The sequence below is a fragment of the Spathaspora passalidarum genome (assembly GCF_000223485.1).
Source record: "Spathaspora passalidarum NRRL Y-27907 unplaced genomic scaffold SPAPAscaffold_1, whole genome shotgun sequence".
NCBI classification, from domain to species: domain Eukaryota; kingdom Fungi; phylum Ascomycota; class Pichiomycetes; order Serinales; family Debaryomycetaceae; genus Spathaspora; species Spathaspora passalidarum.
Window position 1 is genome coordinate 1660760 of NW_006767425.1, and position 25736 is coordinate 1686495.

The 25736-nt window shown below is 38.3% G+C and overlaps 10 protein-coding genes across 10 annotated transcripts; 5 read left to right on the forward strand and 5 right to left on the reverse strand. All coding sequences in view use genetic code 12, as the record gives it.

The window, feature by feature from the left end:
* Positions 1 to 232: 232 nt before the first annotated feature.
* Positions 233 to 3106, forward strand: SPAPADRAFT_48396 (uncharacterized protein; the record flags this gene model as incomplete). The annotated part of the gene is made up of 1 exon (XM_007372750.1): positions 233 to 3106. The coding sequence occupies one exon, from the start codon at positions 233 to 235 to the stop codon at positions 3104 to 3106; it is 2874 nt and encodes a 957-aa protein (XP_007372812.1).
* A 118-nt stretch (positions 3107 to 3224) lies between these two features.
* Positions 3225 to 4422, reverse strand: BEM3 (Bem3p; the record flags this gene model as incomplete). The annotated part of the gene is made up of 1 exon (XM_007372751.1): positions 3225 to 4422. The coding sequence occupies one exon, from the start codon at positions 3948 to 3950 to the stop codon at positions 3357 to 3359; it is 594 nt and encodes a 197-aa protein (XP_007372813.1).
* Positions 4423 to 7924: 3502 nt separating this feature from the next.
* Positions 7925 to 10204, reverse strand: HOS3 (histone deacetylase; the record flags this gene model as incomplete). Its single annotated transcript, XM_007372752.1, has 1 exon — positions 7925 to 10204. One exon carries the CDS (start codon positions 10202 to 10204, stop codon positions 7925 to 7927), a length of 2280 nt encoding a protein of 759 aa, XP_007372814.1.
* A 479-nt stretch (positions 10205 to 10683) lies between these two features.
* On the reverse strand, positions 10684 to 11856 carry LAB5 (putative lipoate synthase; the record flags this gene model as incomplete). Its single annotated transcript, XM_007372753.1, has 1 exon — positions 10684 to 11856. One exon carries the CDS (start codon positions 11854 to 11856, stop codon positions 10684 to 10686), a length of 1173 nt encoding a protein of 390 aa, XP_007372815.1.
* A 176-nt stretch (positions 11857 to 12032) lies between these two features.
* On the reverse strand, positions 12033 to 13242 carry IDI1 (isopentenyl-diphosphate delta-isomerase; the record flags this gene model as incomplete). The annotated part of the gene is made up of 1 exon (XM_007372754.1): positions 12033 to 13242. One exon carries the CDS (start codon positions 13026 to 13028, stop codon positions 12159 to 12161), a length of 870 nt encoding a protein of 289 aa, XP_007372816.1.
* An 821-nt stretch (positions 13243 to 14063) lies between these two features.
* On the forward strand, positions 14064 to 15443 carry BFR1 (Bfr1p; the record flags this gene model as incomplete). Its single annotated transcript, XM_007372755.1, has 1 exon — positions 14064 to 15443. The coding sequence occupies one exon, from the start codon at positions 14064 to 14066 to the stop codon at positions 15441 to 15443; it is 1380 nt and encodes a 459-aa protein (XP_007372817.1).
* Positions 15444 to 15620: 177 nt separating this feature from the next.
* On the forward strand, positions 15621 to 16859 carry SPAPADRAFT_58623 (putative methyltransferase; the record flags this gene model as incomplete). The annotated part of the gene is made up of 1 exon (XM_007372756.1): positions 15621 to 16859. One exon carries the CDS (start codon positions 15659 to 15661, stop codon positions 16796 to 16798), a length of 1140 nt encoding a protein of 379 aa, XP_007372818.1.
* A 417-nt stretch (positions 16860 to 17276) lies between these two features.
* SPAPADRAFT_58624 (glucan 1,3-beta-glucosidase) lies at positions 17277 to 18585 on the forward strand (the record flags this gene model as incomplete). The annotated part of the gene is made up of 2 exons (XM_007372757.1): positions 17277 to 17490; positions 17594 to 18585. The coding sequence occupies 2 exons, from the start codon at positions 17428 to 17430 to the stop codon at positions 18455 to 18457; spliced, it is 927 nt and encodes a 308-aa protein (XP_007372819.1).
* Positions 18586 to 19388: 803 nt separating this feature from the next.
* On the reverse strand, positions 19389 to 20987 carry CRH11 (transglycosylase; the record flags this gene model as incomplete). Its single annotated transcript, XM_007372758.1, has 1 exon — positions 19389 to 20987. The coding sequence occupies one exon, from the start codon at positions 20931 to 20933 to the stop codon at positions 19536 to 19538; it is 1398 nt and encodes a 465-aa protein (XP_007372820.1).
* A 2836-nt stretch (positions 20988 to 23823) lies between these two features.
* SPAPADRAFT_58627 (uncharacterized protein) lies at positions 23824 to 25731 on the forward strand (the record flags this gene model as incomplete). Its single annotated transcript, XM_007372759.1, has 1 exon — positions 23824 to 25731. One exon carries the CDS (start codon positions 23838 to 23840, stop codon positions 24981 to 24983), a length of 1146 nt encoding a protein of 381 aa, XP_007372821.1.
* Positions 25732 to 25736: the final 5 nt, after the last annotated feature.

Sequence of the window (25736 nt, forward strand, 5' to 3'; positions counted from 1 at the left end):
TTAACAATCACTTTAAGCAAACATTTAAAATGGGCTGTTTTCCAATGCTTGCCCAGATTTAATATTACCTCTCCCACTCCCTTGGTGTTTTTACCGGGACTGTTATAAGACGATACAAGAAAATCACTTGAGACCAAATATATTTGGCAGAAACACCATAAATATAGTAATTTCTGATATGATCATCTTATTCATAATTAGTATCTTCTTAATTTTTCACAGAAGCTTGAAAATGTCAAGACCTTTATTATTATTATTCATATATTTTGCAATAGCTATTGCAGATTTACCAGTATTAGACTTAGTTGATGAAGTCTATGACTCGTGCCCGGTACATTTCCATCATGTATCTGAAGATACACATTATAATGTTTATTCCGCTGAAATGGTGGGCGACAATGAGTATTACTTATCAATAGATTTCGATTTCACAGATGAAACATGCTTGAGTATGGGATATGTCACTATGGATATCATACAGACAAGTTATGTTACGCATTCGGATATAAATATAGTAGAGTTCTACCCAAAATTTAGGGTTAAGGTTGATCTAAGTGCCAACAAGAATGACTTTGGAATTCCCCAAATATCTGACCTCACAATTTTGGTTTCCAGAATCTGTGATGGTACAAATTTGTTTTGGATTTATACCCCTCGGTCTATATTGCTTGATCAACAGTGTTCCACGCCACATGTGAAAGAAACAATCGAATATCTGGAAGTGGAAGAAGGATTGGATACATGTTCTGTCAAAGTAGGAAAAGAAATTTGTGATACAATCAAACCTACTATACCAGATGATTCACTGGTACAACTAAGGCAGTTTAGGTTTACTTCAGTTGAAAAAATTTTTGATGAATCAGACGATTACGTGGTTTCGGTAGAATTAGAGGTTGGTATTTATAACTCATTCGTTTTAGATGAAATTGACCTTGTCTTTACCGATGGAACACAAAAGACTATATCTCGTTCGCCAAACAGTCCTATATTTGTAGATACCATTGTTTATACTGCTACTTGGGTCATGACAGGAACACCATGTGATCAAGGAATTTGCTCTACTCCATTTGATATTGTGGTGCATGGAAAGATACCAAGTGATACTGAGAATGAGATGAATCCCGAGAATTTCATTTTCAAACATGCTTGTCAATCAGATGATATAGATAACTTATCAGGTTATCTTCCTATAATTGTTCTTCCTGAAAATCATTGCCAAATATCAATTACAACCACACATGACTTGCCACAGCCAATATCCACCTGTAATGTTGACCGCACGGTTGAAGACTGGTGTAAATTTAATACCAACCTAACCCCAGATAAACCACTTAGTTATCTTACAATCATCCATTTTGAAAAGGCACTGGAAATAGACAATGCATACATTGTTACAGTAGACTTTATTACACCTAAGTTCTCTGGTTTCTTCCTAGGAATCACAATTAAAGACTTTGAAGCCCCTGAAAATTATCCTGAGGAATTGAAAATTCTTGCATCTGACATAGGTGAGCCAATAAGCGTTAGGAAAATACATTATACTATCAGTTGGGTAATGTCAGGTACCGAATGTCCAGGGGATCCAAGTAGCAAATGTAATAGTCCATTCACCTTGATCTTATATGGAGAAGAGTGCAAACCGGACTGTAATGAGATTGAGTTTACTTACACCAATCGTTGTTTACAGAACGGTGATGTTTATGATTCTCTGCAAGTGAAAGTACCTGCTGATTGCCTTGCCATTGAAACCGTGGAGAAACTTCCTTCATACCGTTTTTCAACATTTGAAGTGAATTCCATTAAAGCAACGTGTGAGCTGCAAGACTCTGAAATGCAACCTACTGTTAAGAAGTTCGAGTTTGTGGATGCTGCTATATTGACGGATATAGATAATGCATGTCTTGTGACATTAGAGTTTGAACTTGATGCTGGTACATTCGATGATTGTATAGTACAAGATGTGGTTATCAATAACTTGAAAACACCAGGTGACTATCTAGGAAATAAAATTGTAATAAAGAGCCAGGACATCCAGTTATGTGAAGATATATATCACTTTTTTGTGAAATGGGTGATGAAAACAGAGATCTATCTGGAAAACCAGTGGTTTTTGAAGTTGAAGTCGACTCCTTTTGAGATCCAATACAAGTGTAGAGATGGTTTAATGCTGTACACTTACGAACATAGTTGTCCACAACCTGGAAGTGAAAATTATCACTATCCCCAAGTCTTGTTTGAGAATAGAAAGAACCAAGATAAAGAAGAACCAACAATATTGAAAAGCAGTAACTCTGACACATCTGAAGTTGAAAGTACATCTGAAGTAGAATCCACATCTGAAGTAGAATCCACATCTGAAGTTGAAAGTACATCTGAAGTAGAATCCACATCTGAAGTAGAATCCACATCTGAAGTTGAAAGTACATCTGAAGTAGAATCCACATCTGAAGTTGAAACTACATCTGAAGTTGAAACCACATCTGAAGTAGATGACTTAGACACAAGTAATATCACTGATATTGATACGATAGAAACAATGGAGATAGATGACTTCGATACAAGTGAAGAATCAACTACTGATACCTTGGATACAAGTATCACTACTGTGTTAGAAACAACTATGGATACAAGAATAGACATTTCAGATACTTGGAGGAGCATTGCAAATAACACCAGTACAAATACCGACTCTTCAAACGTGACTGAATCTCCTTTGATGCAAGTAAATACCATAATTGAGACTGCTATCAATACCATTTTCACTACTATTTGTGAGTTGTCGACTTGCACAAGAAAGGCAGTTGTTGTCTCTACTACCAAAACATATTATCACTCTATAGTTGCTCATTCCAATGAACCTAATGCAAAGTATTCAACATGCACCAGGGAAAATGGCCAAGTTGAAGTCATATATTCTCCTGGGTCACCAGTTACTTTCGGTTCACAACAAGGACAGCTTCTTTCTTCACAAACAACACGAAAACCTTTCCAGCATTCAAATCAACAACTTGATACTGTAATAGTTAACGATGCTAAACAATATACCGGTGCTTCATTTGTTTCTTATAGCATTATTATATTGCTTTGCGTTATTGCAGTATTATAAGTGATACCTTCTCAACATAGTCAAAAACATCTTTTCTTCCTTTTATGTTTATGAATATTACATCTTTTTGCTTTAATTGTAAACTTGTTTGATGTTAACAACAGACGCTATTACCTTTCATAGAATCTCTTCTATTACTGTAACACATATTAATACGTACATTTCGAAATCTACCCAAGAACTAAAATATAAAATAATACAACGACAAACTTCATTAAAAAAAAAGAATAAAAACAGTCATAAATAGTTTCTAGAAATTAGGAATATTAACATCCAAAACTTCTCGATTGGCATCCAGGATCGGCTTCCCATTTTCAAAAATACATTCAAAGTCAACCAAGAATGTACTCAATACTTCCAATGATATATTCAAGGTGGGAACAAACACAATACAGACATTTCTTAAATTCATCCTATTAATTGGATGTTGACTAATCACTTGTCTCAAAAATTTGAAAATCACATAAGTTATATCATAATGAATCTTATCAACATTCTCTGGATCATTGAAATAATCTCTAAAGATTGCAGCAATTGACGATGGAGGCATTGACGACGTATTATGCAAAATTACCCCATTCAAATGGGAATAAGCATTCAATCCCAAGATTGGATTTGGTAATTCTCGAAGGTACGACTTGAACAAGCCGGCAACAGTGTGAATATCTGGTTTTAAGGCACACTTTAACAAATCCAAATCGTATTGCGTATTGAATTGATCCTTTAATTGACGGATAGTCGATGCAGAACCACTTAATCGGAAGATACCTTCTTCAAAAATTGCTCCAGTTTTATTCAAATAATCAAGACATCTATAACATATGCTAGGGATTTGTCTCCCCATAAAATCATGATTGGATAATTCATATGCAACTTCAACATTTCTTCCAAAAATAGATTTGGCTACATCAGCATCAAGACTCAATTGGTTCAAATAATGCTGCATGGAAACGTCGCCTGGTTGTTGCTGTGGTAAAGGTGGTGGACCCAGGGCAACTACAGTTGATGTACTCTCCAAGTCATCTGTACTGTTCTCTAAAATTGTTCCCTTGATATTGCCTCTGCTGAATGGGAATATACTTCTCTTTTTAGGTTTCTTCAGAGATGGGGTAGTATCCTTGCTAATACTCATTTCTTCATTCGAAAATGACGTGTTTGTAGATAATTGATCAAACGAGCTAACACTATGTTGTTGACCACCACCTAAGTATTTTCTCGATTCTAATTCATCAATGTGGTTGCCCTCATATCGGGATGATGCCGGAGTATCCAAATAACTATGGTCAAAGTTTTGTACTGGTGATATTTCATAATCATCTTGGCTAGGATCATTGTATTCAACTAAGGCTGAAACCCAATCATCACGCTCTTCATCGGTTTCGGCACAAAAGAAATGCTTTGGTAAAGAGGATTGCAACTTCAGAGACTTTTGTGGTTCCATAATGACAAATGCATGACGATACCCTTTATCTTCAGCTACTGAATCAGAAGACTGCTTTCCAATTTGTGCTCCTCGAAGTTTTATTTGTTCCAATATTAATCCACCAGGGTTTTCGTAAATTTCAAGGAAAGGTCCATCAACTTGACACCATCTAATTTTCCAATTACTTCCCAATCCCTTGTATTTTCTAATCAAGAACCCTTCCTTACGAGCACCACTCTTGAAATCATCCAATGGATTGACAAAATCTAATGATAGGAATTTACAGATTCGGAAAACAACCATGTGAGGAATATGAGGCATCAAGAAAATAGTATTGAAGTAATTTTGAACTATGGATCGTCTCATTTCAACTTTTGATGGGGTGGTGGATAAGAATAACCCCTTTTCCGGTAATGCCGGTAATCCAAAGTATTCCACAATGGGTCTGATTTCATTATCAAATGACATCATTTGAGAATATGTTTTTCTAATTCTCCACATTTCCTTATTGGTTTCACGATCATTGATGGTCATGGTGATATTTGGATCATCGCTCTTTTTTGATGTTTGATGGGCTGAATTGACGGTTATTGTGGATACAACTGATATAAAAATGGTATTGAATTCTTCTGGTTTAATAAACAAATTAGATTCTTCAGTTTCGGTATTGGGGGACTGTAAAACATGAAAAGAAGATCCAGGCGTTTGAGGATCAGCAGTGGAATAAACACTATGGGATGATATAGTTGGTGTAGTATGAGATGGTCTTTCTGGTTCATATGGAGGTGCCAATGCTGGAGAATTATGAGTGAATGAACCTTGGAGTGGAGATGAAATATGAGAACGGCCTTCTTTTTCGTCATTGACTAATGGATGAGGGATTGGAGTTACATTCATACCAATCTTGCTATCATTAAATGCTTCAGGAGTAGCAGGAACTTCGGATCTAGGGGCAAAACTAGGTACGGCTTGACCAGGAGGAGTTTCATATCGAGCTGTTCCTGGATGAGTAATAAACATATTGGGTGATTTTAACGAACCCAATTCGGCTTGTTTGTTATCTTCAACTTCTCGATTCTTGGGAACGTTACTAGTTGGAAGTTTGATTCTTGATGATTTATAAGTTGACCCAACGCTACTTGAACTTCGTGAAAGTCCCCTATCTTGCAGATATATTTTGTTTACTGTCGATGTGGTTGTGGCATCAACTGTACTAGTTGAATTGATTGAAACTGGCACAGAATGTTCCTTGATTTTAGAACTATCATTATCGGCAAAATCACTAGTTGTATCCTTGGTAGCTTCGAGATCAACAGTAGTACTCAGGTGATCCTTGGATGGCACTTTTTCAACACTAGCCTCTACCGAGGCATTATTGTGTTCATAAGGTGATAATAATGATTCAGAGCTACTCTTGCCAGTGTAAGAATCAAGTATATTTGCATCAATTGTATTATTGTTATTAACTCCGGAGCTAATTGAACCACTTGAGTGCCTTTTGAATTCGTTATTACTGTTGTTATTGTTGTTGTTATTATTATTATTATTGTTGTTGTTGTTGTTATTATTATTATTATTATTATTACCAGTAGTGTCACTGGTACTATTTTCGATATTCATGTTGTTGGTGTTTTCTCTTCTTCTAGAAGACCTCATGGGGATTTGACTAGGGGAGCCAGAAGTCGACCTGTCTTCGTAAATCGTAGGTGGTTGTGTTTGAAGTTCTTGTTGATATCTTCTTCGTTGGGTAGGAGATGATGGTGTCTCGTCAAACCTGGTTGATCTGGGTGATTTTTGCGACACAGGAGATGTTACCGGAGATAATTGTGTCGCATTAGTTACCATTGCAGGAAGCAATTTGTGAGGTTGTGGTGGCAATGAAGTTGGTGCTTTATGCGGTGTGTCCACGGATCCATTTGCTGGGTGTGAGTCCTCATGAGGAGTGTTATTGTGTTGTTGACTAGCCTTGGCTCGTTTTAGTTCTTCGTTCAACGAATGTAGAAGCTTGTTTTGCTTCTCCAACAATGCTTTCAATTCTTTATTTTCAAAGACGAGCTGTTCAATGTATTGTGAATCAGTCAAATGGGAACGATCAAATTGAGGATCACAGGGGGTGTACTCCTGGGGTTCCAGTGTAGTTATCGGGCGAGGTGTGCTTATCATGTTGGGACGAGGGCGGTAGGATGCTGGTGGGAGTGATCGCCGTGATTAATTCAGACTATATTAGCTTGTTCGTTATATTCACTGGGATGTGGGACTCGTGGCTGTAATGGCTATCAGATCAAGTTAAAAAAAAAATGAATGGGTGGTTGTCTGAGACAGCTCAGTTGGTTGTGGAATGAAAGTAAGAAAGACAGAAAGTAAACAGACCTTTTTCCAGCGTAATCTAATGCAAATAACTGTTGATGCGCCAGTCAGTTGTACATATAAAATATACCAAGTTGTATACTACCAGTAGTTAGGTTGCTAGTTGTTTATACGTGTTTTCTTTCGTAAGTGAGATCTTCTGCGCTTTTAAAACTTTTGTGAAAATAAGAACCAAAAAATTAAAGGAGAGCAAAAAAAAAAAAAATACAAAAAAAAAAAGAAAGAGAAAAATCTTAACTATGTGTAACCATGCTATCGTCCAATGGCATGAACAAAAACTATGTTTTGGAAAATTAGAAATTGATTTAAATAGTATCGACTATTCAAAGCCATGTCCTTTCTAAGCGGTAAAAGGCGTGTATTCCTCTTACAGGGCGGACCTTCTTTGGTCACTGGCTGAAGAACAACTCCACCCCCAGAAATTTTTACCCTCCCCTGCATATAAATTTTACACGACCGATTTTTCCCCACTATGTAAATTTTTTTTATACGACTCCCAACCAAGTAAACTAAAGGTCATGGAAACTTCTTGGACCATTCCAGTCCAGGTAAGGCCGGCAACAATAGTCTAGATTACAATCTAGAACCATTTGGGCTATTCTTTTCCTTCAAACTCGGTACATTAACCCATCAGCATCTAACATGAACTAGCGATTCGTGACATTTTGTTTACTGTTTAAAGTAATTTTTTAACCGGATTTTCTGTCATGGTCAGCCTGACGAACTCTAACGCAGGTTTTAGTTCCTTTTGAGGCTTATAACGCCATAGCTGTGTCAAGACAACCAAAGTCTGATGATTTACAGAAACTGTTGAACAATGCGCTCTAGTTCTGTAGAATCCTCGGTAAAACCTTTGTGGAGGTTTCTTTTCTACCGTTTTACAATTACATTCTGGCCCTGGCGCATAACCGCTAATTATTGATTTACGATCTAGAGAGTCCCCCATTTTTCCGCTGGTGTTTATTGGTTCAAGTATATATGTATATATATTTTGTTTTAATAAATATAGCGGGTATACACTATTACAATTAATATTCCTCGTCGTCGCCTTCTCTAATCTTCTTATAGTAAGATCTAGTATGTCTCATAACCTTTCTGTCATCAACCGGGTCAACCTTCAAGGGACTAGTAGATATGACCAGATCTTTGCCGTTACTGTCCAAAAGCTCCTTAACCATTTTATTAACAGGAATATCCTTGGCTTCCGGCTGGTACAGATACACAAAATTACTAGGTAAAACAGCATTGGGCATCATTGACCGTCCTAATTTAATCACCTCATTGGCCCAAATGGTGATATCACTATTGGGTTTCTTGTACGGTTTCCAATTCTTTTTGCATCCCTTGATCAATTCGCGCATGACTTGCTCGGATCCCCAGGTATGATTCCAAAGCAATTCTTCGTCATTGTTTAACCCAATCAAATGCGAGAAAATACCAGTGGATAACGCTCCATCGGAATAGCCACCTTCCAAAAAAGATATGACTTTTCCATTGGTGTGGATCTTGGCTAATTTGACTACATCTTGGGTGAACTTGGCATAAAACGAAGTAGGAACGTTAATACCGTGTCTTTGCATCTGCGGGTTTTCATACTCAGAAGCATCAAACCCGGCAGAGATGGCAATCAAGGGTTTAAAAGGTGGTGGTGGAGTTGGCTTGGTGAGTGGTTGTCCACCATTATACAAATGGGGCTTGAACAAATACTTGTTGTATTTACTCAATTGATCAAGATATTTCTGATACTCTTCGTCATATTGTTTCTTGGCAGAATTAAGAAATTGATTAGCCCGATTTAAAATGGTGACATATTTAGTTTGATAATGTTTGTAGAATTCATCTTCGGTGTTCCATTCTTGTAAATGGACGTTCCAAATGTTCAAATCATGATCCATGATACATGTTGATGCATTCTTGATATTTTCCTTGGTGGCGTATCCCAATTCGGTAGGATATGACTTGATATCATGCAATGAAAAATATCCAACTTTAGGATAGGTGGCGAATCGCTTACCGTACTCATCACGAGGATTCAGTTTAGGATCAGTAATTTCGTCATTCTCGTCCTTACCGTAATCACCCGTGAATCCGGCACGTTCCCAACAAATGTCTTGACTTCCATCACCGTGATGTAAATCAATATCTAAAATGGCACAGTGAGTAACGCCATACTTCTCAAACGCATATTCGATTCCAATTTGGACATTGTTTAATAAACAGAATCCACTGGGTAAACAGGCGTGACTGTGGTGACCCGGTGGTCTGATCACGACAAACACTAAATTATGATTGGCTTGTTTTTGTTTTTGTTTTTGTTGTTGTTGTGATGATGGTGGTGGTGGTGGTGGCTGTTGTTGCCTTATACTAGGTTTATGGAATAACGAGTCAACTGCATGCTCAATAGTTCCAATGACACCTTCAATAGCGTTAATTGTTCTTGGATTAAGGTATATATCACCCGTGTTCCAATCATCAGGGACTTCCAATTGGTCCGCTTGTAATTTTTCATGAGATTCCAAGCACAATTCAAACAATTTCTTGGGCCAGTTACGACCATGGATTTTTCTCACATGGGATGCAAATATCGAGCCTCGCTTTTCAGAATTGATGACTTTGTAGTAGAAGGGAAACATGGTGACGGCACTAGCTACCCCGATACAACTGGCCAATAATCGCTGTGGTCGTTCAAAAATCGTTGACAAGTACGACTTGGTGACCCATTTACGTCCAAATGCATGTTCTGAAGAATACGGAGACAAGATGATCAAAGTTCGATCCTGGTCGTTTTTAAATCTCGGAGATTCTTTCTCAATATGAGGATTGGAATCGAGAAAGTCCGTGAATGTCTTTTGGTACTTGCTCAACGATTCATCAATCAATAATGAAGGTCTCAACACATCCTTGTACTTTGGGTCTACTTTCTGTCGACTGTAATAATCTTCTAAACTTGGACTAGGTGTTTTCTTAAACTCGATTTCTTCCTGTTTTGGTTCTTCTTGTTCTTCCTCGACGGTCTTAATAACACTGTATCGTGGGAGCAAACTATACCTTCTATTGGTCTTGAACTTGGGGATCTGCTCCAGAATGCGTTCATTTTCTTCTAATTCAGAGATGTCAACAATGCTGTGGTCACGGGTATAGTTTATGGTGGAATCTCTTAACACAGTATGATCTATGGAGATGTCATTGATTTCATCTTCTTCGTATTCGGCCGTGGATGGTCTTATAGTCAAGGTAGTTTCAAACTGTTCGATTAATGAATCTTCGCTGTCGTTATGACGGGCGAGCGTGTCTCTAAGACTGGACATGGTGTGGTTGTCGGTGTGTGGATGTGGATGTGGGTGTGGGTGTGGGTGTGTGATAGCTGGTGTGGTGGTCACCGAAAATGCAAACTATAAATAGTACTGGGGCAACAGATCGGATGTTTGATCTGGGAATGATCTGGAGGCAACGGTGGACGATTTACGTATTACAGAAAGACACCGATGTGTTGTCGTGTCGATTAATCTGAAAAATGTGGAAAACGTTGGAAAAAGAACTTGAACGACCCCACCAATAACAATAGGGATCAAAATAGTACTTGTTTTGGAAAATTTGACTATGAAATTTCATACTCAAAACCCTCAAAGGGGTGGTGGGATTATTTTTTGTTTTTGCGGCATTCGTCCCCACGCGACATCCCATTTTCGCGTTATTCGTCATAACAACTGATTGCTATTACTAGATCTAGTCATTCTACATAGATCTGGTATCTGATATTATAATTCGGTTTATTCGTCTATCTACATTATGCCTTACTAAAAAGGGCTGGCTTTATTTCTTGTTCCAATCTTGGCGCCTCTCCCACATTGTGTCTTCTCTTTTTAATGACATTCTCAATAAATGCTTCTCCAGCCTTGTATGAAGATCTCACCAATGGTCCACTAGCAACATAAAGGAATCCCATTTCCAAAGCAACATCTCTCCAATAATCAAACTTCTCAGGAGTGACATACTCAACCACCTTCATGTGTCTCTTGGTTGGTCTCATGTACTGACCAAATGTCACCACATCACATCCGACTGAACGCAAATCCTTCAAGGTTCTCATAACCTGGTCGTCAGTTTCACCAAACCCAAGCATCAATGAGGTTTTCGTCACCAACGTAGGTTTAGCTTGTTTGGCTCTTTCCAATACGGCCAATGACTGACGGTATGTAGCACGACGATCTCTGACATGAGGAGTCAAATCTTCGACAGTTTCCAAGTTATGGGCGTACACATCCAAACCTGAAGTAGCCAATATGTTAACCATATCCAAATCCCCTCTGAAATCACCACTCAAGACTTCCACAAGAATTTGTGGTGCCTTTTGTTTAATCTTCCTCACAGTTTCCGCCAAATGGTTGGCACCACCATCTATTAAATCGTCTCTATCGACAGTGGTCAATACAACGTACCCCAACCCCCATCTACTGATTGCCTCGGCGGTGTTTTCCGGTTCCTTTGGATCAGGAGGAGCTGGCGCTCTGTTTGTCTTGACACTACAGAAACGACACCCTCTGGTACATGTATCCCCCATAAGCATAATTGTAGCAGTAGCTTCTGACTTCTTACCACCCCAACATTCACCGATATTAGGACATTTAGCTTCTTCACACACGGTGGCTAATTTCAATTCTCGCACGTCGTTTTTGACATTGTGGAACGATTTACCCTTGGGAATGGGCACTTTTAACCAGCTAGGTAATCTTTGGTTGGGATCTTTACGTGCAGCTTCCAATGGGTCTTCAAGCATGTCCTGGGCTTTCCCGCTCACGAAATCATCAAAGGATGGTCCTTTATTGAGTTTATCTGAGAATTTGGTTGGTCTTCTTCTGGACACGGGAGTAGGTCCCGGTGTGGCAGCAGTGGCTGTTGCCAAGGATCTAACAAATATGCAAGATTGCTTTTTAAGCAAGTTGGTCTGTATAGATAACATAGTTAGTTATGCTTAAAAGAGCACGTATAAGGGATAAATTTAGTAATCAATGAGGTAAATCTTTTTATGGCTGTCAATTTTGTACTACAACAAGGGCGAACAGCCTACAGATGCAATAATAAAAAAAAAAATTTTTTTTGTATTTTGCTCAGACTGTGGTCCGACCACTAGAAAACGCCTCACGAGGTCATCTGACTCGGGCCATACCCCACTTGACGGTAATGCTCAATTCACCACAGTAAAACTCGCTGTTCGTTAAATATTATATTAGAAAACTATAGGAAATACGAAAGAAGTCTATGCTAAAGTAAACGGTGAATCTTGTCATCTTGGAATTGTTCTAAATTGTCCAAGTTGCCCCACCACTTGAACAAGAAATCTTGACAAATCAATTTGAACCATGGAGTAAACACCAATGATTTGTCTTGAAACATGTCTTTTAATTCTTGGGCATCAACGTACTTGTAATCTTTGACTTCATTGTAGTTGGCATTGATCTTGATATCATTCTTGGTTTTTAAGATCAAGATATAATCTATTTCGTGTTCACCCCATCTCGAGCTTTCGTCACCACTGGCGGACTTATAATGGATTCTAGTCAAATATGTAAAGTTTTCCACAGGAGTGTCAGCGTAGGCGATACCCAATTCGTGGTCCAATTTTCTTTGGGCTGCAAATTTAGCGCCCTTGATGGCAACATCCAATCTGTTGATGGCACCACTGTCGGAGTCGTCGTCAACACCTAATTCCTTAGGAACACACAAAGGATGGGAGCAACAGGTGTTGGTCCACATGGCAGGAAAGGTGATCTTTTCGTCGGCACGTTGTTGCAACAATAACTTGCCGTCTTCATTGAATAAGAAAACAGAAAAGGCTCTGTGTAATAATCCACCGTTGATATTTTCCATCAAGTGGCATAACTTCTTGGTTCCGGCGCCAACTGGCTTGTCGTCATTGTCCAAGACAATACATAACTCTTCCATCAATCTGATCTGTTCTTCATCGTGACCGTCAAAGATTTCTGTGTCTCTGCTTGATACAGAGGTGATTTCTGATCCTGAAGATCTAGGAATACCGGAAATCTTCTTCAATGGAGTGATTTCTGGCCACTGGGATCTAATGTCTTCGGAGGAAAGACTGGCGACTAATTCAGCGTAGGAGGAGGTTGTCATTTGTGTTGTTGTAGGTTGTATGTTGTAAATAATGAATAATTAAATATCAAAAAAAGATTTGTGAGACGTCAGTACTTCAAAATTGTCAAATGTGGTAGTTTGAACTTAGTTTGAACTAGCAAGTGAAAAGTGATAGACTAGAACTGATGGCTTTTGGACGTTGCTAATGTGATATAGTCGTCTGACTGTTGTTGCTACAGGAAAACCCAAATATACAACCGGAAGCGTTTTGGGTTTGTAAAAAAAATCCCAAAAAAATTTTGGACCTTAGACAAAAGAAAAGAAATTAAAGATTTACGCGCATCAATCCAGTTACCACAATTGTCAATTAGAGGAAGATCTTAACCTAGGCACACGAACCAGATATGATACAGACATTACGATGTAGCTGGAGCAAAACAACCCACCGCGAATCGACCAAAATTCGCAAAGAGAACACAAATTAGTTGCAAAAACGCTGCATTGCATTCGTATACCTCGTATAATCTGCGTTTTCTAACCGGAACAAGAAAACTGTATCACGTGACACGCCATTTTAAGCCCACGCTCGATAAATCAGCATTACGCAGATTTGTTGCATCCACTTAGAGAATATTTCAACATAAGCCAGTTGATGTAAATCGCTGCATGTTACAACAGCTGTAGTTCAGTTTCAGCTTTGTGCTATTCAATGAATTTCATGTTGGTTTGTGTTTCTATAATAAATCTCTAGGCATACTAAATTGACACAAGCTAACTGTATACTCAAGTTGAATGGGGATTTACTGTTTTGGTTGACTCCGCGTAGCACGAGGCTCGTGCAAATCACGCCCGGCGGCGAACGAGCGGAAAAAAAAATTTTTCACTACCAAAAAATCAAATCGAACAGCATTACGTCTAAATTTTGAATTGTTTTTCAACAATACAAATTTACAACCTCTAACTCACACTACTTAAAAAAAAAAAGGGATCCCCTAATCCAACACACATTTCCCTGGTTTACTTTTTTACATTTGTTTAATCTGTTCCCGTGATACTGCTCTGGTGCCTGCTGTAATGTCTTCCTCCCCTGTTCCTTTCAAATCTGCTCCCAAGAAGTTCATCAAACGTCCTGATGATAAAGCCCTCAAGGCCGAAATTGACGAGTTAAAGAATGAAATCAAGAAATTGGATCTTTCCAACAATGATCTTAATGGCCAAATCTCCAAACTCCAAATCGACCAACTGGTTATGGACAAGAGAAACAAGTTGCAAGCTGAATTGAAAGGGTTGATTGCCAAACAAGCCAACGTCAAGAATGAACGTAATGCCATCAACGACCAAATCAAGGCCGTTGACGCGCAATTAAAGAAGAGAATTGCCGAAATTCAAGCTCAAACTTCCAAGAACTCATTCAAGAATGTCGAAGAAATCGATGCTAGAATCAAGTACTTGGACGGTTTAATCGATGCTGGTGACTTGAAGTTGGCCGATGAAAGAAGATTTGTCAAGGAAATGTCTGGTTTACGTAAGTTGCGTAAGGATTTTGGTGGTATTGAAAAAATCCAAGCCTTGATTGACCAAGATAAGGAAAAAATCGCCGAATTAAAGAAGAAGTTGAGTGGGGTCCAAAACAAGGAAATCCAAGCTCAATTTGAAGCTATTCAAAAGGAATTGGATGAAATAAACGAATCCAACAAGACCATCATTTCTCAAAGAAACGAATTGTACGACAAGAGAGCTGCCGTCAAGAAGCAAAAGGATGAAAAGTATGATCAAATTAGAAAATTGAGAGTTGAATTTGACGAAAAGTTCGCCAACTTCAAGAAACAATTAGCTGAAGAAAAGAAGAAGCGTGACGAAGAATACAAGGCCAAGCTCTTGGAAGAAAAGCAACAAAAGAGAAAGGAATTTGCTCAACAACAATTGGCTGAAGCTTCTATTCCTGCCTTCACTGCTGAAATCAACTCCATCCACAACTTGTTGGCTCATTTCGACCCAACCTATGTTAAGCCAGCTCCAAAGAAGGCTTCCAATGGTGAATCTTCCACCCTCCCAACCAATGACAATATCAGAAAGGTTGAATTCCCAGAAGATTTGGTTGTCATTAAGAAGGAACAAGAAGATTTCTTCACTGGTTCCAAGTCCAAGAAGTCTGCCAAGCACAAGAAGAAGTCCAAGAACTTCAATGTCGCTCCAGATGTCGTTGTTGCTTTAAGTGACTTGTCCATTCCATTCCCAACCAAGGAAGAGGAAGTTGAACCAACCGTCAAGATCTTGAAGGAAACTTTGGTTGCTCTTGAAGAAAAGCAAGAAGAACAAACAAAGACCAACATTGAAAAGGCCAAGGCTAGAATCGCCAAGTTGGAAGCTGAAGAAGACGCTGCCGAAGCTGCTGAAGAAGCTGAAACCGCTACTCCAGAAGTTGAAGTTGAAGCTGAAGAAGTTGACGCTTGATTTTGACACCCGACACATTTTTTCGTTTGATTTAGAACTTTAGTACTCGCAGTATATATACATTGTATACTCTCATACCTTGATATTTCACAATATAGATTGCAATTTGTAAATTTGTTCTGTAATTTTTCTGCACCAATTTGAATGAGAGCACTTAAAAAAAAAAAATTATATCTCATCGTGAATATCACCGATTCAAGCAAATATTAACAAACATGGCAAAGAGAAAGACCACAGAACCGGAGGTTCAGCCAACTAAGAAGCCAACCAAGGCCAATCCGGAAACCCTGATCTCAATTTGTATACCTACCTCTGTAATTTCTCAGAAGAATGCCTATAATTTACAACAAATAACCACCATCGTATATCAGATCGCCAAGGCATGTACAATCTACAATGTCAGTGAAATTGTCGTGCTAGATGTTCCTGAAAAGAAAGAAGAAGAGCCTGAACCAACGGTTGAAGTTGTCAGTGGTGACAAGGGAGGGAAGAAGTTAAAGTTTAACTTTGATGATGATCTCTCCAAAGATGTGCCCGCTAAAAAGGAGATCCAAGAAGAAACAACTGAAGATGACAAGGCGATCTTATTAGCCAGTCTTTTACAATTTTTTATAACCCCTCCATATTTAGTGAAAACTATGTTTTCCCCAGCATTAAATCCTAATTTCAAAAGCATCCTTGCTAAGTTCAAATATGCATTTAAATTACCCAAAATTACTACATTACCATTTATGAACAACAATCAAACATATAAAGATTTCAAAGAAGGTATCATAATCCCCAAGGAAACACCAAAAGTGAGACGCAAGACCAGTGTTAAAAAGGTCAAAGCTGCAAATAAAGTAACTGTGTCGAAATATGTAAATATCGGTGAGGCTCAAGCACTTGAATTAAATATCAAGCGAGAAATCCCCATAAATTCACGTGTTACCGTTGATTTGAAAAATAAGACCATTGTATCACCATTACAAGCCTATGGAATCGTGGGACACAAGGCTGCATTTGGATATCACGTCCGAGTGGTCAAACAATTCAGTAAGTTGTTTACTGAATGTCCTATCCCTGAAGGGTACTCATCAAGTGTGTATGTTAACTGTGATGTTTATTTTGGTAGCAACGAAAAAATCTCAGACTTAACAAACCTTCCACAATTGGAAGTCAATCTGGCTGACAAGAACAACGTGTTGGTTGTTGTTGGGAACTATAAATACTTGCAAACGAGTTTTGAAGATGACAAGACCAATTTGGAAGGTGTCGAATCAGTCAGTCAAATGTTTGATGGTAAACTTACTATACCAACTGGGGTAAAGATTGAAGATGCGGTATTAATCTCATTAGCTAAATTGTATAACTAAAAAAGTTCTAGAACTTTAGTGGGCTTCGTATAACTTGTAACAAAGAAACAGAGAAACCTGTAAAAATAATCACTGACTACGTAATAGGTAAACAAACTTCCTAATGTAAAGTAAAAATTTACACTTTATGAAAAGTGTCATTGTTACTCAGTTTACAGGTTAGCTCGATTGGGTAAATTGAGATCAAAAAAGAAAATTCCCTGGCACCAACGTTGAGCGATCTCTTTATTTTTAGAAGTATTTTGTGCGAACTGGCGGTAGTGCCCTGCCCATAAAATCAACAAACGTGAAATTATTTCGGTAATTTGTTTTTTTTTCTCGCATTATTTTTTTTTTTCCCTGGTCGAGGTACAAGCAAAATTTTGTCCCACTTCCACCAGCATCCGCTGAAACCAACTGATTTTCACCTCACACATTTTCTATTTTTGTATTTGATCCTTTTCTTCCTTTTCCTTTTCCTTTTCTTCTTTCTTTCTTTAGTATTGCCACTCATTATTATACCCCCCCCTTAATTCGTGAATAACACCACCAACTTCAAGTTATTTAACTTCTTGATAATCCGTCGTCTTACTATTCATTGAATTTTTTTCCATTTTTTAAACTCAACCACATTAATATAAAAAAACAGCATGCAATTTAAATATTTAACTGCCCTTGCAACCGTTCTCGGTGCCGTCACTGCCATGGGTGATGTATGTATAACATGTGAACAGTAAGGAGATTCTTTTCGACATTCTCGTCAAAAGAATTCTTCTCTTGTTTGTTTTCGATTCGTGTACTAACATTTTTTTTTAGCTTGCTTTCAACTTAGGTGTCAAGGACAACCAAGGTAACTGTAAGACCGTTGAAGGATTTGAATCCGATTTAGAATTAATCAAGGGTCAATCCACCATCGTCAAGACCTATGCCGTTTCTGACTGTAACACTTTACAAAATCTTGGTCCAGCCGCTGAAGCAGAAGGTTTCCAATTGATGTTGGGTATCTGGCCAACTGACGATGCCCATTTTGCTGCCGAAAAGCAAGCTCTTACCACTTACTTGCCAACCATTTCTGCTTCCACCATCAAGATCTTTTTAGTTGGTTCTGAAGCTTTATACAGAGAAGATTTAACTGCCGATCAATTAGCTGAAAAGATTGGTGAAATCAGAGACTTGGTCAAGACCATCAAGGACAAGAACGGTAACTCCTATGGTTCCGTTCCAGTCGGTACTGTTGATTCTTGGAATGTCTTGGTTGACGGTGCTGCTCAACCAGCCATCCAAGGTGCTGATGTTGTCTACGCTAACGCCTTCTCCTACTGGCAAGGTCAAACCCAAAAGAATGCCTCTTACTCATTCTTTGACGATATCATGCAAGCTTTACAAGTTATCCAAACCACCAAGGGTTCCACTGATATTGAATTCTGGGTTGGTGAAACCGGATGGCCAACTGACGGTACCAACTTTGAAGCTGCTTACCCATCTGTTGAAAATGCCGCTGACTACTGGCAAAGAGCTATCTGTTCCATGAGAGCTTGGGGTGTCAATGTTGCTGTTTTCGAAGCTATTGATGAAGCTTGGAAGCCAGACACTTCTGGTACTTCTGATGTCGAAAAGCACTGGGGTGTTTGGGACTCAAACAACAACTTGAAGTACAAGATTGACTGTAACTTCAGTTAAATTAACTTCTAATTTATGAAGATTTCGTGGAGCGTTGTGTGATATAGGTTTTGCATATCACTTTTTTCTTACGGTTAATAAAGATTTTATAAAGATTATATAAGAGTGTATAGATAATCATTTTTGTTTATTTTCATTGAATTGTAGCCAAGCAATTGCGTTCCTGATTGTTTGTTTTGTGTTTGTTTTTTGCGTGTGTTGTTTACAGCGTGTGATTGTTTGTTTTCCGCTTACCTGAGCTATCAACTTATTTAATGAGCTAATGTGTATATATATTGCGAACTGAGTTTGCTGCTGCGTTCCTTCGTGTGATTATGGTAATTACCAAGTAAAACGAAACAATAACATTACAATTTTCGTTGGCTACATCAAGAACTATTGTAAAGATTTTGAAACAAATTTCCCAAATTTTTTTCGAATTTGCATCCAAATGAACAAATATCAAAAATCCTTACAGAATTCTATATAATCATGATAAAATACCAATTCTAGTAATATAGATACAATTATCATCCCAGCTAGCCGAGTTCATGAACAAATTCTGTCAGTCCCGTCTAATTTCATAAAAATATCGCACAAACAGAACTCAAATGCGCGGCACAATGGGAATTGACTCGGAAGACCACAAAATTTCACTGAACATCGAAAATGACTTCGTGGCCAAGTTGGTTAAGGCGTGAGACTGTTAATCTCAAGATCGTGAGTTCGACCCTCACCGAGGTCGCTTATTTTTTTTATATTTTCAACTTGTATTCAAACAACTATGTATTGATTATTAATTTAAATTATGTTGTTCGAAAATTGACCAATTTTTTTTTCGTCTAGTTTAAAAAGTTTTTTTTTTCTCTCGTCTGTATTCTTCCCTGCACGTAATATAACTTTAAATTCAAAATATTACATGCAACTGGTAGCACATTAATTACAAGTAACTGCAAACAGGCACTACAGAGTAATATTTATAAATCAAATGCAACATAAATTAATGCTAAACTAAACGAAAAAGTCTAGAAGAAAACTTTACAAAATATCATAACAAGAAATTAAACGGAAATAGTACACCATACCATACTTTTTGTTTTTAAAACATTAACGAAGAAATCAAACCAATAGCACCAAGAATAGAAATCACCTTAAGTGAATTAGAGCTATTAGCGGAGTTGGAAGATTGAGTGGCGACTGGAGTGTCAGTTGGACTTCCATTAGTGGTGGAAATAAAGGTGATGAAATTGGAAGAGTGACCGCCGACTGTGACCACTGATGCTGCTCCGGTTGGAGAAGCCGAAATGTTTGGTGTGAAAGCCACTGGTTTTGAAGATTGAACTGGTGCTTGAACTGATGCTTGAGTTGGGGCTTGGGTTGGAGTTTGGGTTGGAGTAGATGAAGTGGTCAATTCTCCGGTAGTTTGAATAAAGACTAAACTGGATGGAGTTTGTACTGAACTAGACACTGCTGGACTTGGAGCAGATGTGGATGAAGTAGTTGGGTCTGAAGTGGTTGCTTCCGAACTGCTTGAGGCGGAAGAAGTCAATGATGTTGGATGTTGAGGAGCAACAGTTGAAGATGATGGGACTGAAGAAGTGGCAATGGAAGTACTAGATGCTGCTGGAGCAACTGATTTTGCTGAAACACTACCACCATTCTGTAAACTTTGGAAATCGGCTTGGGCTTGTTGGTATCTGCCATTAACTTCACCATTTTCAGCCTTAATAGATTGCCAAGAACCAGAAGTGTCAGAATAAGTATACTTATCACCGCTGGAATAGTCAGTAACGATGATTGACTTGATATGCATTGAGAATGGTGCTTGGGAATAATCAGTAATACCACCGGCCCATTCAATGGTACCTGGTTGATTATCTGGATCACCACCAGCCCAAACACCAGCATATATCTTCATTGGGGATTGTGGATAACCTTGTGGGTTACTAGTATCGATAGTTCTCACAGTGTTACCATCAAGAATCCACGATAAACTGTCTTCGCTCCAGTCAATAGTATAAGTGTGGAAATTTTCCAAGGGACTCGAGGAAGTAGGATGATATCCACCTCTGTCCCAAGTAGCTGTATTACCCTTGATGAAATAATTGGATTGGAATTCGTAAGCATCACCACCAAACAATTCAATATCTATTTCATCTAAATCATCAGATTGTAAATAGAAGGAGGACACAATACCTTTACCTAATGCAGCTTGTAAAACGACTTCAACTTTACCAAACATGATATAGAAGTTTGATTCCAATGTAGGGTTGTCGAATCTGTTATTGATGGTCAATGAGACACCATTGTCTCCGTAATCAACGGAACCTTGCTTGTCCAACTGCACAAAGTGTGGACCTGGCCCACTCTGGAAATCTTCTCGGAATGACGAGCCCAAGGCAGCATCAGCAGGACAGGTACCTTGTAATGGGTCGCATGCAGCATTAACAAATGCAACAAGAGTGGTTGCTATAGTAGCGAGTGTTATATATTTCATGGGATATTATCTATAATAAATACCAAAAGGAAATAACGGGTAGGAAGTTTATCTGGTGATAAAATTGAGAAAAATCATGATCAGGGGTTTGCCTATGGTATTTATAGATTTTCCCCAAATCCGGATCACAAGGGAAATCGAATTTTAGTGATTTTTTTAAAAAAAAGACCTCAATTATTTTTATCACGTCATACCGTAAAATAGGATGTCAGTTTTACCAGCTAAAGCATAAGACTGCTAATAATAGCGTTTAAAGTTTGTTATGTGTATAAAACAACAAAGTCACATTTTTATTTTTAGCAACTCACGCGTGGTGCAAAATCACTTAATTATTATTTTTTTTATTTTTTAATTTAATTTTTACGAGAACATTTTTTGTAGCTTAGACGCACTTACCAACATGGCTGGTCGATCGCACTATCTTGGAAAGACAATCGTTTAGATCGAAATTATGGGTTGAACACCTGAAATTGTCTATAATAAAACCATAATTATTAGATAAGCTCAATTATTTTATGATTTTGACGAGCAAATGCACCAATGAGCATAATATTTGCTAATTATAGTTCTTTTTCAGGTAATAAAATTTAAAGGTTCGTGGTGGCTTTTGTTCTACATTTGTGTCATTCGCAAATTTAATTAAAAAAAAAAACGAGGGTTACCATGTTAACCAGTAGATGGTTTGTATCTTCGTCGGCCTTGACGAGCAATTTTTTTACTAAGTTGCACAGAGAGATAGGCCAGCCTTTGTTTACCAGTTTCCTTCGGTTAGTTAAGTCCACCATGAGTTGGATTTAGTTGGTGCGTGGTCTAAAACAGTTCAGTAGTATCGAAAGGGGGTAAAGAAAATAAAGTAGACAATGCCGGAGTAAATATCGCTCATAAGACTTTGTCCAAGTCTAGTTCCAAGGATATTTTTTAGTATTTTCTCACCTTAGTTGTATGTAGGAATTAGCCTTAATCAGCAACACACTTGCTCTACATACCACAGTGGTACATGAACTATCTCATCGTACAGCATCTTGAAGCAAGCATCAATTGAACAATGAGGCGGTAATCCAGAATTATTTTGTAAAAGATCTAGTTGTGTGTTTCATATTCGTTCTGCAAGTGCATCAAACAAAAAAAAAATACCGCTCGGACAGGTACGTACCCCACTTTATGCATGTAATTTACAACTTTAAGTTATAGTCCAGGATTCCGATTTTCCCATAATTGGCGGGAATTACCACCATCGGCTAGTATTATTTACCTTTGTGACCAATTGGTTGATTTAATCAAGGGGTTTAGATTTAGTCAAGGCACACAACGTGAAACTGCCCAGCCACTGAAGCTTTCTTTCCAGGTATATCAACAAGGTATTTTTCTTTATCTCCGCCAAGCAATGTATTGACAAGTCTACTTAGATTTGCAGAGACTAGAATGGAAATAGAATAACATTCCTAATGTGGTAAAGAATACATCGCAATCTTCACAAATGGAAATGTAAGTTATTTATAGCAATTCACCCATGTAAGATTGCCGGTGAATGTTTTAGACTTTTGTTGCGTGACATGGCAACACCTGTTGTAGTTCTTTTACAACCAGCGTGTTTCACGATGGACGCGCCACTTGTATCTAAACAGGAACACGTTCTTTTTAGACACACAACACCACTACCACCACCCACATTCGGGAATAGTTGATCAGTTCATTAGATCTTCCATTGTTTGCAACCGTCAGTTATTTGGTTCAGGCGCTGTACATATAACCGAAGATCGTCATATAACCGGAAATATTATGACAACAACTACTACTATCTGTTTAGACTAAAGTCTGAAGACGTGTTTCATTATTATGTACAAGAATCCCCTTATTGAATTTACGTGTCCAATCGTTTCTAAACGATGGCCCTAAGAAATAATATATGTATAGAGTGTAAAATAAATAGGTATTGCCACTCTAAAGGATTCAAAAATAAAGACCACACTGAGTACTTCAGAACTGAGATCCCAACTTCTCTTGGCTTAGTATTTCAAGGTATAATTAACCGTTTGGAACACCTCCCGTCAGTTATACTCATGTTTTGCATCCCATGCCAAGAAAGGGTTTTACATATCACACATGTGATTCGAATCACCTGATCAAAATAGAATTTGCCTTTACATTTCAATTTCTTTTTCCGCTTTTTTTTTTATGATAAGCTTGAAGTCACACAACATTAAATACCCCTATCGTACAGCAATCTAGAACCAACACATATTTCGATTATCAGATCAACCGTACACCATCAAGCAACAACAAAATACCCAGCACACCGAATCTAAGCTATTTCTTTTTCAGTGAGGTTTTTTTTTTTGTTTTCATTCATCCCCTCACTTCGCCACAAACAAAGTCGTCAGTAGCACAAACTTCATTGCCATTGTTCTACCGCTACAACAAGATTCTGGTGTAGTACAGACAACTCAGACATACGTATACCTAATTAATTTATCCTATTAACTGACACCAAAAACATTCAGCACATCACAAGCCATGTCTTTGTTACCGCTCATCGCTATAGTAATATCATCCATAGAACCTTCACTTGCCAGTGTGCTTCCGCCGGGGTTCAGATATGAAGTCAAGTATGATGATTATCCTACCCCTCAGATTCCTCGCCCACCGCCCCATTCTAATTCTGATGACGATCTTCACGATTTCATTATCATATCGTTGATTACATTGGGGTCTTTGTTTGTTCTTACTATACTAACAGGGGTTATATTATGGTTAGTCAGAAGGAGGATTAGACTAAGCGAGGACGAACTTATCAGAGAAGAAGAAAACCAAGCATATTTGGAGTTAAATAGTGACGAACAAGAACTCTACTTTCAATCCAAAGAGTTTTTGAACAGTAACCCATATATAGTTGGGGAGATGACTATGAGTCAAAAGCTAACCATTCAAGAAAAGGGAATAACCGCTTATGAATTCCAGAAGGACTCCATGTTGACAAATAACGATTTGATGATTATTAATCGATTCGAGTTGAACTTTTTCAAGAATTTTGAATGCTCCACCCAAACTAACTTACCGGTACCGATGAAAAACGAAGTTTATTACTTTGAATCAAAAATTTATTCATTACCCCACCCTGAAGATACGTTAATTTCTATCGGATTAAGTATTAAACCATACCCTTGGTTCAGATTACCAGGACGACATGCCCATTCTATATGCTATGACTCCGATGGTTATAGAAGATATAACCAACCATTTAAGTTCACCAATGATCCGCCATTCCCTAAATTAGCCCAAGGAGATGTAGTTGGAGTCGGTTATAAAACCAGATCAGGAACTGTGTTCTTCACCCGTAACGGAAAGAAGGTTAGCGAATCGAGAATAGGCGGTCATGTTAAAAACTTCAAGATTGCCAATTTCGGTCAACTTTTCCCAACTGTGGGAGCCAATAATTTATGTTCGATCCACGTTAATTTGGGCCAGCGTGGATTTGTATTTATAGAGGGGAATGTTAAATCTTGGGGGTATGCTCCTATAGAAGGTAACGGACCAGCACCACCTGCATACCGCAAGTTTAACTCTGACATTTTATTAGAGAGATCAGAAGTGGATGACGACAATAACGATCTCAGTGAACGCGAGGATGACTTCCCACCTGATTTCTGGGAAGTGCATGGTGATCCAGACAGGATGGAGTCGTCATCTCCTCCACTTATTGATCAAGATAAGTTTAGCTACAATGCCTATAGCGATGTTGAATCGAATGCGGAAAGGATAACTTTGAACAGTTTAGTACCGCCAAATACACCGCCTGCCTATAATGAAGAGCTCAGTATAGGTTCATCTCAAGAGGTTATTACTGAGCAAGAAGATGAAGTAGAAACCAATGCAAGTGCGCAACTGGCAACAGAGCTGGAAGAATCGGAAATTCCAGATGACCATAGTGATTCTCGTTTATATGAAGAAGAAACTGAGGATATGGAAATGGAATTTACTCCTGAAGTGGAGACAACAGCTGCAGGTGAATGTCAAGATGAAACTCGCGAGGATATTGAAGAACAACAGTAGCTATACATAGGCAATTTTTTAATGAATAATTACGATAGGATTTCTTAGCTTTTGATACACATTTAATTTAGTTAGTTTCGCGGTGTAGTTTTATCAAAATTGGTTTCTAGAGATACCTATAGGACCGAAAGATCACAAACCAATAAATCTCTCGGATAACTGCCGGGATCACAACTATATTAGTTACTCCACTTCCTACTAACAAAGAGGCTTGCAGGTAAAGAGAGTACTCAAAACTTGTGCCAAACACGACTCCCCTCAAGGCATTCCATGCCGTTGCCCGACATGAAATTCTGAAATGGAAATGTTAAGCGAAGTTTATGTGTAAAATCGTGTGTTTGTGCCTTAAAACCCCAAACCTCTATGCATGCAAGGTAAACCCCACAAAGAACGTTTGTCTCCGCTCGGAGAAGTTGTTGGGTCTTCGACAGGAACAAGTAATACTTTCCTTGCTTGATTGTTTCCCAATTATAATCAAGCTTGAAAAGTTGGGATATTTTTAGTTTTGAATTAGAGGAACCGTTTAATCCCGAGTCTATCCGTTCTCGTGAGGGGTTGCAAGTAACAAGCTCTCTTTGTAACTGCTTTCGCTTTTCGTGGTAGACATTTCTTTTTCTGAGTACACACCTAACAGTGTAACATTTGTCGATTTGATGTGGAATGTGTTACATTTGCCGAGAACCATTGTCATTTTCTGGGGAGCATAGTCTCAATGTGGGGGATACTTTTGGAAGTTTGAGAAATTCCCGGCAG